Source organism: Podarcis tiliguerta, assembly GCF_965153285.1.
Source record: "Podarcis tiliguerta genome assembly, chromosome: 16".
Taxonomy (NCBI): domain Eukaryota; kingdom Metazoa; phylum Chordata; class Lepidosauria; order Squamata; family Lacertidae; genus Podarcis; species Podarcis tiliguerta.
Genome location: NC_139549.1, coordinates 12,304,896 through 12,319,689, shown reverse-complemented (window position 1 = coordinate 12,319,689; position 14,794 = coordinate 12,304,896). Strand labels below are relative to the sequence as shown.

Sequence of the window (14,794 nt, the reverse complement as noted above, 5' to 3'; positions counted from 1 at the left end):
AAGCCATGTGCTTTGAATGTATGGTGTTGGGGTGTGACCTAAGTGTGTTTTGGGCATTTTACAGAGGTGGTTTTAGGGTAGCACAAATAGTGTGATTGCGCTGGGCGCTTCCCTGCAGGGGGTGCCAAAACATGCTGTGGAACGGAAGCGTGAGAGGCAGGGGGCACAGAAATTTGAGAGCCCCAAGTCCGCCACTGATTGCACACCACACACTTTAAAGCACATTCAAAGCACTGCCCCCCCCCCCCGACACTGTCATTTATCTCTCACGGAGCTACAGTTCCCAGCACCCTTTAACAAACTACAGTTCCCAGGGCATTCTTTGGTGGGGAAGCCATGTGATTTAAATGTGTAAGAGAACCTGATCGCCCTCCTTGAACATCCCAACAGTGTGAAAGGCGAGACGAGATCATTGGCCTAATCCAGACCCTCGACATCAGCACCCAGGCTGCCCTGGCTTCTTTCATCCAAGAGGTAAAGCTGGACCTGGGTTTTGAGGCGGAGGAGTGTGGGTTGTGGTACTTTTCCTCTCCCATCATGCTTTGCACTTCAAGCCTTGTATGAATAGGGCAGATCCCCAGGCGAAATGGAAGGAATGTTGTGAGGAGAACTTGTGAGGTAAGCCATAGCTGTCAACTTTCAGATTTGAAAAGAAGGGATCAGCAGCCTCACCTGTCCCGGAGACAGTCTACAGGATATCTAATAATCCGGGATAGCAGCGGGAAACGGCGCTGAAATAAGGGAATTTCCCGCAAAAAAAGGGAAGGTTCACAGCTATGGAAGTAAGCACTGGCTATATGTATACACCCATTGGTTGAAACACAGTGAGTGAGGTTGTCACCGTTCCCTCCTTCACTGCTGTTATGTATTCAGTGGTCTGTGTTTGCCTGAGCTTGAGTCTGGACTAAGGATTCTGAGCTCCTGTGTTCTCATTCGATACATGATGTCCAATCACAGAACATTTCAGGATTTGGGCCTCTGCCATTGGCCCTTGAACTCTGAGTCGTGATTTGCAGCTTGGAAGTTTAGACAGCCAGTCACGTTGGGAGTGGGAGTGGCCCAGGCTTTCAGGAATGTATATAAGCAGTTGCTTTGCCAAATTCCCAGTTATGTAGTTCAATAAAGGTTCTTGCTGTGTCTTGTCTCGTGGGAATCCACCTATACTTCAGCCATCCTGCTGCATTTCAAGTTGATTTTTTTTACACCAGCAACAGGGCAGGGATGTCTTCACCAGATGCCCATAACCTTATTTAATTTATCCCCTGAGGCAACTCTTGTGTGTCTCATACAAGAGTTCAGTGCCACAGCATGTTCACATGCAAAACTTCCTCTCCTTCCCAGGTGACTCAGGAGCCCAAGAACATGGTGAGGCTGCAGTGGAAGGAACTGGGACCCTCCGAAACAGAACAGTTGCTCCAAAACGTGGTGTCTCGGATTCAAGAGCTGGTGCACGAGCGAGATGCAGGCTTGGAGGTGGGGGATGCAATGGGCTGTGTGTGGTTCTGATTCCCGCACCTGAGCCCAGAGATGCCCTGGGATCTGTTTGAGCATCATGACACCCTGAATCTAGCCACGATTGGGGGCACACCCCTCTCTAACTTCCATCCACTCATGCAGAAGGCATGACCAGAGTTCAAGGACACATTCCAGCCAGGCAAAAACACTCAGGGCATGATGTTGACTGGGGAGAGTCCCAAGGGCCTGATGAACAGGCCTGGAGGGCCACATTTGCCTGCCACACTCTACCCACATGGCTCCATCCTTTATCTCCCTCTACAGAAATTGTGGGAACTGCAGCAAGAACAGGAACGCCCCCTAGTCACCCCCCTGGAGGGCCACCGTCAACATCTTGGGGTGCAGCTTGCTGAATCTCGGGCCCAGGTGCGGCGTCTGCAGCATGAGCTGTGAGTGGAAGTGGGGCAGACATCTTAAAAAAAGTCAAGCATGGGGGTGCGCATCTGTGGGGCATAAAAAACAATGGGGGCCACAGCAGTTCTAGAGAAGATAGGGGGGGTTGGATTTTAGTCTCCCACTTCAATTTCCCCACCTAACTCTGCAAGGGCATCAACAGGACCCTTTTATCTCCTATGAACATTTTGGGGTATCTGATGTAAGTTCCGAACAATGTTTTCTTTTTCTGAAAAAATGTGGCCGACTCCTATTTCTATGCTGTGGGCACAGCGTTTAGTTGATTAACTCTGAGCTCCTTCCAGATGTCTATCAATTCTATTGTGCATTTATGATGATTTGTGGTCACGGTGGTATTGGAGTGGTAAGACGCAATCCAGCTCATTAACTCACCCAAAAATCTGATGTATGGTTTTCCTCTTAGAGCGTTTGCAAAATAAAAACTCACTTTTAGTTAATAAAATTAATAAGTAAAACAAAACTGTGCTGTTTCCCCACCCCCAGGGAAGAGAAGATGGAGGAGCTGTTAGATCAAGAGGATGAACGGAAGGATTTGGAGGGGCAGCTTCAAAAGATGCGGCAGGAGGTACTGCTAAAAAAGCCACGCAGAAGGCTGGAGTTGTCCTGGCACTGAGGAGCTGAAGGTGCACACTCTGGCCTATGCTATTGGCCACAGAATCAAGGTCCGCTGGGAGGCTGCACCCCCTGTCTCCCAGAAAGAGCTTCATGGCAAGGGGGGAGACCAGCCTGGCCCCATCCAACATCCAGTCCAGAACAACTGCAGGAAGCTAGAATTTTGTGATTAAGAACTGGTGCCTGGGTTTGATTTTCCTCCTCCTCCTCCCTCCCCTCCTCTTTTCCTTGTGTGTCGTGTCTTTTAGATCACAAGCTTGAAAACTGCTGATTATTGGTCACTGCAAGCCACTTCTAAGAACCCTTCCCCCCCCTTTCCCTGCTGCAGAGAGGGTTATAAATATTTTCAGTAAATAACTTCCTGCCTTTCCAAAACCACATCTTTCTGAGGTGGCTTACATCGAAAAACATTATTACGCTTGTAGTAAATGATACCAAAATATCACTCCACTCGTCACTGGGGTCCTTCACACTGGGCAGCTGGTGGGAGATGTGAAGGGGGCAACTCAGCTGGAACAGGAGCAGGTGGCGGCATCCTTCCCTCAGGGCAGCTGGTGATAGCTGGCCTTGTGATGGGAAGGGCAGTAGAAAAAGCCCAGCGGGAGTAACCCTGGCTCCCTTTCTTTCCTTGTTTTAATAAACAAAAGCTGACCATTTAGGGACGAGGCCTGGAAAAGTTGGCAACCTTATTGAGGGCAGGACGTGTGGAGAGCACTGGGCACATATTAAATGGCTGTTGTGGGGGCATGGTCAGCATAACGTAAAAAGGCTGCTGTGGGGGCATGGCATAATGACTGCCCCATCTTAACGTACCTACCAAGCGTCCTGGAAAAAATGAGACATCCTGGGTTTTTTGCGCAAGTTCGTGGCGGCCATTTTGGGTGCTGCAATTTTGCTCACTCTCTGGCTATGAAAATAGTGCTTTTGGGGGGCAAGATTGTAACATGGGAAAAGTTGGATGGTATCTATTACAGGACAGAAAAAAGAGGGTGAGGAGAACAAAATGGTGTAGGCATGCCCCTCCATTGGCTGCCCCATCGATGGTAGAAAAGGCACCTGCATCAGCCACCACCACTCGCAGAGAGAGAATCTTTCTTTGCACATCTCTTCAGAATGGAAAGGAGGGTGGAGGATGCAGTCCTGACGTCCAATGAAATGTGGGCATGCTTAAGGGGACGTGTTCAATGAAGGAGAGGCTGAGTCAGTGCAAACTAAGCAGGAAGAGGGTGTACTGTGGATTTTTAAGGGGTATTTGGTGAGACGTTTTGTGGATGCCAGAGGAGGTACAGTGGTACCTCGGGTTAAGTACTTAATTTGTTCCAGAAGTCCGTTCTTAACCTGAAACTGTTCTTAACCTGAAGCACCACTTTAGCTAATGGGGCTTCCTGCTGCCGCTGTGCCGCCGGAGCACGATTTCTGTTCTCATCCTGAAGCAAAGTTCTTAACCCGAGGTAATATTTCTGGGTTAGCGGAGTCTGTAACCTGAGGGGTATGTAACCTGAAGCGTATGTAACCCGAGGTACCACTGTACTGGCAGGCACACTGGCACCTGTGGGTGCCACATAGATGACCCACAGCCTAGAATAGACCTGAGGGGACCAGCCCCCTCCCCAGCCCTCTCCCTGCGAGGCTGCAGCTCTGGCAGGGACAAAATAGCATTTCTTGGGACCCTGAGTCCAAACAACCCCAGGTATCCGTACACCTTTGCCTGCTTGTGCCTAATTCACCTGCCACTCACCATGCCACTTATTTCTAACTTGTTCTCCTGCTTTCACCAGAACCGGGCACTGGTAGGCGAGGCCCGCCTGGCTGGGCTGTACCGGGATGAGCTGGACGCCTTGCGAGAGAAGGCCTTGCGGACAGAGCGGCTTCAGGCGGAGCTGGCAGCCCTGAGAGAGCGGCTGCCTGCCTTGGAGCAGTGCCGTGCCCAGCTGAAGGTAAGGTTGACAACTGGCCACTGATCAGTTATCAAAGGGGCGTGGGTGTGTATCCTTTCAGCCACATTCACACCACACATTGAAATCACTACAATGTCACTTTCAACATGGCTTCCCCCAAAGAATTCTGGGAAGTGTAGTTTGTTAAGGGTGTGGAGAATTGGTAGGCAATCCCCTATTTCCCTGGGACGCGGGTGGCGCTGTGGGTTAAAGCCTCAGCGCCTAGGGCTTGCCGATCAAGAGGTCGGCGGTTCGAATCCCCGCAGCGGGGTGCGCTCCTGTTGTTCGGTCCCAGCGCCTGCCAACCTAGCAGTTCGAAAGCACTCTCGGGTGCAAGTAGATAAATAGGGACCACTTACTAGCGGGAAGGTAAACGGCGTTTCCGTGTGCGGCTCTGGCTCGCCAGAGCAGCAATGTCACGCTGGCCACGTGACCCGGAAGTGTCTTCGGACAGCGCTGGCCCCCGGCCTCTTTGAGTGAGATGGGCGCACAACCCTAGAGTCTGTCAAGACTGGCCCGTACGGGCAGGGGTACCTTTACCTATTTCCCTCATGGAATGACAATTCCCAGCGTTTCCTAGGAAGAGGGACTATGCATGTGCACAGAAACTAACCTACTCTATGAAGGCAACATTTACATTCAGTGCTCTGACCACTTACCCTTTGGCCCCAAAAAGTTGTCCCAAAGAGGATGCAGCCCTGATGCTGAACAAATTCCTCACCCCTGCCCAGGAGTAAAGCTCTGCCAAGGGCACTGTGGGTATTTAAAATGGTGGCTCCCAGACTCTCACTGGGAGCTGCCTGGAGCTTGGTTGTCGCTTGCCCCTGCCAGCTAAGTCGACCTGAGTGGCATGGGCAGCGGGGGGAGGCAATGACGCAGGGTGGAAGAAGGGTCCTCCAACCTAGATCTGGCTGTGGTGTTTGATGAGCTGCTTTGGATGGGCAGGAGGAGCGCGAGTTTTCCCAGGCCTTGCTGGAGACAAAGGCCATGATGGAAGGACAGCTGGAGGCTGCTCGCGCCCGGGGGAAGCACCTGAGCCAGCTGGAGAAGGAGAAGTTGCACCTGCAAAGCTATCTGAACGAGGCCCAAGAGGTGAGAGACCCAGGGGAAGCTGCTCCATATGGGCAAATGGGGCAATGCCCCCCCCCCAAACTTTCAACCACCCTGTGGAATGCCCTCCCATCAGATGTCAAGGAAATAAACAACTATCTGGCTTTTAGAAGACACCTGAAAGCAACCCTGTATGGGAATTTTTTCATGTCTAATGTTTTACAATTTTTAATGTGCTGTAAGCAGGCCAGATGGGCGGGGTATAAATAATAAGATTATTATTATTAATTTGCTCTGCCCTCAATCCTCCACCTGCCTGCCTTCTTGCTTACATCCAGTCCGGGGGGTGGCAGTGCCTGTCAGCTTCCTCCTCCTTAATCTCCGTGGTGTTGTTGTTGCTGCTAATTGAAATTGTACACCGCCCTCCATCCGTAGATCTCAGGGCGGTTCACAGCATAAAACCTTGTGTTGCCCCTTGTAGAACTCAGCAGGGAGGACTAAACTAAAATGCACCAAATGTCATAACTTTTCCTCATGGGGATGTCACTCGATCTCCTTGATCGTTTTTTGATGACCTTTCCTGAACCTTTTCCAACTCTTTGTGGTGACCAGAACTGCAGCATGAAATTTAACAATGAGTTAAATCCATGAATCCATGAAATACTGTACAGCGCCATGAAATTTAAGCATAGACTCTGTACACAGGAACGGGACCAGCTCTACCAGCAGACGGAGGAGCTCCTAAGAGAAAACTTGGCTCTTGAGAGGCAGCTGAGGCGAAGTTTAGCGGAGCCCATCGACATTCTCCGTGCGGAAGAACTAGAAGGTGGCTGGGCCCCAGGTGGTGAGTGTGGCCTTGCCTTTTTCTAGCAAGATCCTCAGAGTCATTCTGGAGGCAGAAATGTATTTCCCCCCTCAATCGGCTTTTCTAGGTCCTTCTGAAAGGCCTATTCTCCTGAGTGATGAGGTGAAAGAGGACATTGGTCGGTTGCTGACCCTGGAGAGGGAGAACCAGGATCTGCGCAGGAGGCTTCAGCAGGCCCTGGAGGATCCCAGCAAGTCTAGGAGTTTGGAACCAAAGAACGCAGTCCTTGATGGAGAGGTATTTATTTAGAGCATTTGGTACCCTGCTCTTCAGCCGAAAAGCCTCCCAGAGCACCATACCCATAATCAACTAAAACAAGACGGTCCATGCTCCTTCAGAAAGCTACTCCTGTCCCTCGAGAACATGACATTTAACCCCAGACACATTGACAGTTTCCTCTTCCCTCTGATAATTTGGACAGCCAACATCCTGAACGCGTTGTTTCTTGGGAAGTTGATTCAAATCAGTGGCAGTGGGCTTCCACTGACAGAGACTTAAGTACAGAAGGTGCCACAGCATAAAAGTCCCTGCCCATCAACTGAGTTTCTGATAGAAGAGGCCCACAAAACGGGGCCTCCCCTAGCTGATCTTCAGGCATGGTGGGGCAAGGGGGATGGAATATGGGGAAATTTGTTTCTTAAGGACAGGAATGGGGAGAAAGGGGGGGGGGACAATTTCTGGGTGGCACACTAATGGGTTGCCATTGCAGCTCTCATGGGCTCTGATATGCCCACCAGTATCTCAGAAATACACAATGCACAACAGACTGTTTGTTGTTCCTGCTCAGTTCCTGTGTGCACCAGCCTGCCCTGTCAAGAAAAACCTCCACTTTGTGCTATGCCATGCCATAATGGCAGCCATTTTGTGGCAGGCACCCACGGCACTTGGCGAAATGCCAAGTGTGCCCACTGGCCCGAAACGGTTGGCAGTCTCACTGTGCTAATAAATTCTGTCCTTTTATGTGCCCTGTCTAGCTAAAAGCGCTGCCAAGCGAGGTGCGGTCAGAGGCAAGCGAGCAGGCCTCAGACCCTGGAGAACATTTGCCAGAAGCCCAGAAGCGGCGAGAGAGCGACGCCTTGGGCCCGGAAAGGCAGGAAAGCCAGGGCCCGAAGCAAGAGACCGAGGCTCTGGTGTCAGGGACGGAGGCGGCCTTGTCGGAAGCTCGGACTTCTCTGAGGGAGGCCGAAAAGCTGCGGGAAGCGGAGTCCCAGCGGGCGTCGGGCTTGGAAGAGCGGCTGAGGAGCCTGCAAGAGGCCCACGCCGACCTCCTGGAGAAGCGAGAGCGAGAGCGTGAGGGGTGGCGCTCGGAGACGGAGCGCCTGGTGGAGGAGGCCCAGGCCCTGGAGCGGGAGCAGGAAGCGCTGCGGGCCGGATCCCAGGCCTTGCAGGCCGCAGCCACCCAAGCCGAGCTGGAGCTGAGGGAAGCCCGGCAGAGCCTCCAAGGCGAGCGGCTGCAGGGGGCCCAGCTGGCCCAGAAGGCCCGGCAGGCGGAGGAGGCCCTGGGCGAGGCCCGGCGGGAGCTGGAGGCCCTGCAGCGCAGCCTGGAGCAGCACAAGGTGACTTTGGCTCAGGCGGAGGCTGAGAAGGCGGCTCTGGAGGAAATGCTGAGCCAGGCCGAGAACCTGCGGCGGCAGCTGGAGAAAGACAACCGGCGCCTCCAGGCCCAGGCCCAGGCCCAGGAGGAGGCCCTGGCGGCTCAGAGCCTGCGCCTCGTCCACCTCGAGGCCCAGAGCCGGCAGCAGGCGTCGGAGGTCAGCAGCCTGAGGGAGGCCACCCAGCGTTTCGGGGAGCTGGAGCAGAAGGAAGCAAACCTGAGGAAGGAAATGGATGCCAAGCAAAAGGCTTCAGCCCTCCTGGAGGAGGTAAAAGAGAAACTGGATATGTTTTGTGGGTCGAGCAAGTATAAACATAAGACCTGGGATCAAGCCTGTCCCTGAGGCTCCTTAAACAAAAGTTAAAGGGACAGGTGTAAATGTCACAAGTAAGTAAGTAAGTAAAAAAAATAAATCCCTGCCCCACAATTATCAGGAGTAACACTTGGTCTGGGGCCCTGTGAGAAAATTAAAATGGCAGCTCCCAGACTTCCACTGAGAACGTTCTGGTGCTTGTCTCTGCCACCAATTGTCACATCCGCACAACAAATGGCTCCCTCTCACCTCTAGAATCCTGGAAACTGTGTTTTACCCTCACAAAGCCACAATTCCCAGGACTCATAAAAAAACTATAGTTCCCGGGATTCTTTAAGGCAAAGGCATGCGTGTTAAAAGTGGCATAACAGTTCTTTAAATAGGTGGTGTGTAACCCTGGTCAGTCATGTTCCCTGCTATGGTGAGATTATTTCTCAATATGCATCTATTGATAGATGCAAGTTGGCACATGCAAACTGCATGGAGATCTGTGTGCTCCTCTTCTCTGGCGATGTGTAAGTAGCCGCCTTATTGCTGTGCACGCCATACGCACAACATTTCTCCAAATTTCCCTGGCATTGTTTCCTGCCAGTTTAAAATAATTTGCTTGCATATGTTAAGTGTTTTATCGTTTGGGTTTTCTCACTAGAGGGCACTACAGGACAAGAACAGCCACAGAGGCTTTATAAAATAAAGCCAAGTAAGATGTACCACTTTCTGGTGGACCACAGACTGAGCTTTTGCTTGTTGCCGATCCTTTTGCAAAATAATGTGGGCAAATAGGGCTGTGTTTACCATGCGCTCACTTTGCTTCCAGTCCTGGCTTTTTAATCTGTGTTCGCACAACTGTTGTCCAAAATGCATATTACCGTATTTTTTGCTCTATAAGACTCACTTTTTCCCTCCTAAAAATTAAGGGGAAATGTGTGTGCGTCTTATGGAGCGAATGCAGGCTGTGCAGCTATCCCAGAAGCCAGAACAGCTAGAGGGATTGCTGCTTTCACTGCGCAGCGATCCCTCTTGCTGTTCTGGATTTTGAGATTCAGAATATATTTTTTTTCTTGTTTTCCTCCTCCAAAAACTAGGTGCGTCTTGTGGTCTGGTGCGTCTTATAGAGCGAAAAATACGGTATATCCTGCACTTTGTTATGAAATACCACTGCTTGACACATTGTTAAGACACAGATATGTGAGAAGAGCCAGCTGGATCATTCCCATGGCCCATCTAGTCCAGCATTCTGTTCCCACAGTGGCCAACTCACAAGCAGGTTCCTAGGACAAGAGTATTCTCCCCGCCTGCTGTTTCCAGCAACTGGTATTGAGAAGCATCACTGCTTCTGACTGGCACAGCATACGCATCATGGCTAGTAGCCATCGATAAATTGTCTTCGCTGCTAATTTCTCTAATCCTCTTTCAAGGCATCTAAATTAGTGGCCATCCCTGTCTCCTGTGGGAGTGAGTTCCGTATAACTATGAGCTGTCCTATTTCACAAACCAGCTTCGCAACAATTTGGGTGGGTGGAACTCCACGCCCTTGTTCTCTGCGGCTAATCCAGGGTTCAGGGCCAGATTGAATAAACCTAATTGACAAAGTGAGGATGTTTTTTAGGCCTCAGTCCTAACCTCACTTACCCCTAGCCCATTTCATAATAATAATGTTGATATAGAAACTACAACATATTAAAATAACAATACATTTGAACCGTAGACATAAGGTGACAGGTATGCATTGTAAGGGATCGGTGAACAGTGCAAAGAAACTGCTTCAAAGACCCCAAACCCCCTCGATTTCTCACCCTTCAAATGATGCCAATTGTTGCAGGAGCTCCAGAGGGAGAAGGCAAAGGGGAAGGAGAGGGAAGCCGTCTTGGCTCAGCTGAAGGAGCAGCTGCTGAAGAAGGAAGAGAGGTCACAGGCTGGGCTGCAAAGCAGACAGCAGCACCACAGGTAGGTTACTACCTGTGCACAATTTAAGCTAGGATGGCACAATTTAAGCTAGGATTTTCAACTGTCCAGAATTCTTAACATACTGGGCCAGAATTCTCCCAGCCAGTTCCTGAAGAATACAGTTGTGGATTATCCATTGTCCGAAGAAGTGAAACTAGTGTGCCTCATATGCCTCCTCCATATGAACTGACCTGAACGCTGTGATGATCCTCTGAGACCCTCTGGACAAGAGTGTGGCAACATGAGACTGGGCCTTTTCTGTGGTGGCTCCCTGCTTGTTGGGAAAAAAAAGCCATAATAATAATAATTAATGCAGGGTGCCTTCCAGATGTTTTGGACTAAAACTCCCATTATCCCTAGCTATTGGCTGTCCTGACTGGGCTGAAGGGAGTTTTGGACTACAACTTCCATCATCTCTGGCTGTTGGCCATGCTGGCTGGGGACAATGGGAAATGTATACCCCATGTCTGGAAGGTACCATGTTGGCAAGCCCTGGGATTAATGTATGTGTCCTGTCTTCTTGGCATTATGGTGCCTATAGTGAGGAAAACCAAAAGAGACCTACTAATGGGAAGAAGATGGAACTGGAGGAGGAAAACAGCGCACTCAAGAGGCAGCTTGAGGAACTACGTGCCCTCAATCAGCAACACACAAACAACCATCAGGTGAGAACTTGGAAAGGTGTCCTTTCATCAGGGCACTTCTGGGCTCATGCCCAGCGACAGAATGAGGTGGTAGTGCCCTGAGTTTAGAAGCGTAGACTGTACCACCGCAAGAGGGGAAAGCTACTTTTGAATACGTCTTCAATGCAGGTTAGCGTTAAAAAAATGTGAGCCTGCCACCTACAGTGTGAAGTGGTGCAATCTATTTTACCTCTTGTTACCACCTTGTTTTGTCTCACGTGTAGCCCAGGCAAGGCTCATTCTAGGTTTGAGAGGGCCCTACAGCTGGGGTGAGGAATGTCAGTCCCAGGGGATAAATGTGGCCCTCTGGGCCCCTATATTTAGCCCTCAGGGCTTTCCTCAGACAACACCATCTCCTCAGCCGCACCCATTCTCCCAGGCCACACGCCTCACTGGCCTTATTTCATGCCTTCCTTGAGTGCTTTTGCCTGGCTGGAATGTGTCCTTGAACTCTTACAATGCTTTTTAGCTTACCTGGATGTGTGTGAGAGAGTGTGTTGAAACTAGCCTACTGTACAAAGGAAAAATTTACATTCATTGCTCTGCCCACTTTTGCTCCTTGCCCCTCCCCACCAAAGGCATGTGGCCTTTAGAAAGTTGCCCAGAAGAGAATGTGGCCCTCAGGCTGAAAAAGTTTGCCCATCCTTGCCCTAAGGAGTGATACGGAAGGGGGGGGGCATGTCTTCTTCACCTCCTTCTTCGCTACAATATATCCATTTATTTCCAATTGTCAATGACAAAAGGGACTAAAATCTATAAAATTCATAGAAAATCAACGTGCCAATTTGCTCAATTTCTCTAGGACTCCATGACACCTTCCCTGTCCTCCATAATCCCTCAACCAAGGTGTCAAGACCCTAATCCTGTCTGCCAAGCCTTTCCTCTGGGCAATGCCAGGTGGCAGACTATGCATACATGGACCATTGTCTTCTCATCACCAGGACTCAGGATGTGCTTATCTATGCATATCTCCAGCTCTGCATATTCCCCCTCCCTCCTCCATATGTTAATCCTGTGTAACCCAACCTCTTCTTAATATATTCATGATGTAATCTGTGTAACCCAACCTCTTCGTAATGTATTCATGATGTAACTGGGATGTATTTTGCACTGTATTCTGGGACATGGAGGGAAGTTTCAAAAGTTCATGTCACCCTTTTCTCGCTGTTCAATCTCGCCTTGAACCTTGTTGCGCAATAAACATGGATCTTCTGCAGTTTGCTCCTCTCCGGCTGAACTCATTTTCCTCCGCAGGGACCCGCGGACTTAGTCCGACGAGCTGGGTGGCAGAGCAGCCTCGCACCCAGATTTTGCCGTAACAGGAGAGATGGCATTCTGTGGCTTTAGTGTGCTGGGTAGCTTGGAGCCACCATTTCAATATCCCACAATGCCCTTGCCATGGGATCATTGTAGGAAATGGAAATGATACACAGCTGCCAAGTTCAGATAGTCTACCTGGGGGCAATTGATGGCCCAGTTATGGAGCCCTGTCAGCTCCTGAGGATGTTGTGTGGGGGTATCAGCTGGGCCTGAGCCCAGGCCTCAACCACTGCAGTGCAATTCCCCTCAGGCACAGAGGCTGGTGTTCCCCAAAACTAGACTTTTGTTTTCTCTCCCCAGGCAAAGAGTGGCTTTATTGTTCGTTTGGAGGAGCCGTCTGTGACCCAGGAGGGAGAGAGTGAACATAACTCAGGCCCGTTGCCACTCCAGGCTAATGCCAGAAACGAGGCTCTGAGTGCGAGACTCATTGAAGTGGAACGCAAGGTGAGCAGACGGCTACGACGGGCGTTGTGGTACAAAACCTCTGGAGGGCCTCGGATCGGTGAAGTTCTGGTCCTGATCCAGTGCTGTATGTCTTTGGGGAGAGCACCTCCCCAGCCAGCTGTGGAAGGCCTTCCAACTTTGCTACCCCATACCAATTTCACCTGGGTGCTGCCTTTACAGAACGCCGTTCTGCAGGCCGAGAAATCGGCGCTAACCGAGCGTCTCGCCCAGCTGGACTCGCAAGTCAGCAGTCTGCAGGTGGCGCTGCTGGGGCTGCGGGGCGAAAGCTCTGATGCAAAGGAGGAAAGCGGGAGGTGGCAGGCTCAGAACAGCGCACTGCAGGTAAGCACCCCTGCCTCTTCTGCCCCTGGGATGGGAGCTGATTCCTGGGAATACGGATCCAGGTCTACCTTTTCAAGTCCATGGAGCATAGGAAGATGCCTTATTACACAGAGTCAGACCCTTGTCTTATATATTACACACCTAGTAGACGCTGCTGTCTGTGGGATAATTTCTGCTGCAAGTTCCAAAGATCTCAGAAGCTCCCTCTGTAAGTAACTTGGAGCTGGGCTTTTAGGGTGGCTGCCTCTGTTCAGTGGAATAGCATCTCTGCCGTGATAAAACAGGTAAGCCACTACCTGCACTTTCTGGAAGCAGCTGAATACAATTTGGTTCCAACAGGCTTTCCCAGCCGAATAAATGGGTCTTCACCACAAGCGTCTACTTAGACAGAGTTTCGTTCTGAATGTATTCGCTTTTTTGCATTTTAAATTGATCTTAATTACTTTATGTGAAAATTGGCGTGAGCCAGTTGTTTATAACACGGTTAAAAAATCAATGGTAATAATAATGCCGCACACCACCCCTGTCTTCAAGCGGTGAAAGATACCAGGGGGTCCAGGCGCTTACCCAGGGTTTGTATTTCCTTTGGGTTTGTATCTCCTTTTTTGGAGGTCTTTAAGCAGAGGCTTGACAACCATATGTCAGGAGTGCTCTGGTGGTGTTTCCTGCTTGGCAGGGGGTTGGACTCGATGGCCCTTGTGGTCTCTTCCAACTCTATGATTCTATGTATATTGGAGACATATCTTTATTATATATGGTTTATTTACACATATATACAGCCTGAGCCTACGATGGAGGGGCTCACAGCATTAACACCTCAGAAAGTCTTGCTTCTCCCATAGCCACAGGCTTGGATTCAAGCAGAAAATCCAACATGTCTTTCACTCTCAGGCTAAAAGGAGGGGGGGGCGGAGCAAATAAAAAAGCAAAAGAGAAGAAATATGAATAAAAGTGACTTCCAACTATCCATTTGTCAGTTGTAACTGAAAGCGTCTCTGTGATAATCCCGAATAGCATCCTGTTCTTCCTCCCTCTGCTAGCTGATGGGGCAAACTGTAGTTCCTATGATTCTTTGGGGAGGGAAATGTGCTTTAAATGTATGCTGTGTATGTAGCCTAAGGTTGCTATTCTATATATACTTAACAGAGAGTGAATCAGCTGAATTTACTTGTATGAGCAATTGTCATTGGATTGATTAAATCTCCCTGCCCCAAGGAGCTTACAATGTGTCCGTCTCTCTCTCTCTCTCTCTCTCTCGCTCTCATATCCCTGTTGCAATCCTGGCAGGTGGAGGCAGCATCTCTGCGTTCCCAGAAGACGCTACTGGAATCCCAGCTCCTGGAGCTGCGGCAGAGGCTGTCCGTCCTGGAGGCAGAAGCCCGGGGTGCCCAGCAGGAGCGGGAGGAGTGGCGCGGGCGCTATGATGCCCTCCTACGTGATCACGACCGCCTGACGGTGCTGCACGAGAGGCAGGGATCTGACCTGGAGGGGTTGCTGGGGAAACACGCCAGCCTCAAGGGGGCGCTGCGTAGCCTGGAGCAGGAACACCGTGACCTGCAGGGCAGGTAAATCTGGGACAGGGAATCTGTAAGTTGTTGGTGGGGTGGTGTCTATTTCTATTTATTTCTCTATTACATTTATATCCCACTTTTCGTCCAAGGAATTTGAGGTGATGTATGTGGTCCTTGCTCTCCCCATTTTATCCTCACCACAGCCCTGTGAGGCAAGTTAGGGCCAGTGATGGGCCAAAAGTGGATT

General features: G+C 50.4%; 1 protein-coding gene across 5 annotated transcripts in view; it reads left to right on the top strand.

Annotated features, from left to right (window-relative positions):
* CCDC88B (coiled-coil domain containing 88B) overlaps positions 1 to 14,794 on the top strand; it is a 33,367-nt gene that overhangs the window by 9,666 nt on the left and 8,907 nt on the right. For 2 of the 5 annotated variants that reach the window (XM_083418462.1, XM_083418464.1), the window contains 14 exons: positions 391 to 474; positions 1,342 to 1,473; positions 1,780 to 1,904; positions 2,413 to 2,494; positions 4,320 to 4,478; positions 5,424 to 5,570; positions 6,234 to 6,372; positions 6,461 to 6,630; positions 7,368 to 8,255; positions 10,123 to 10,247; positions 10,789 to 10,912; positions 12,551 to 12,694; positions 12,875 to 13,036; positions 14,324 to 14,601. In XM_083418462.1, the coding sequence (XP_083274588.1) occupies positions 391 to 474; positions 1,342 to 1,473; positions 1,780 to 1,904; positions 2,413 to 2,494; positions 4,320 to 4,478; positions 5,424 to 5,570; positions 6,234 to 6,372; positions 6,461 to 6,630; positions 7,368 to 8,255; positions 10,123 to 10,247; positions 10,789 to 10,912; positions 12,551 to 12,694; positions 12,875 to 13,036; positions 14,324 to 14,601 (2,759 nt within the window). Of the gene's footprint in view, positions 1 to 390; positions 475 to 1,341; positions 1,474 to 1,777; positions 1,905 to 2,412; positions 2,495 to 4,319; positions 4,479 to 5,423; positions 5,571 to 6,233; positions 6,373 to 6,460; positions 6,631 to 7,367; positions 8,256 to 10,122; positions 10,248 to 10,788; positions 10,913 to 12,550; positions 12,695 to 12,874; positions 13,037 to 14,323; positions 14,602 to 14,794 lie in introns of those variants that run through there. The other 3 variants (XM_083418463.1, XM_083418465.1, XM_083418466.1) reach the window with 3 other exon arrangements.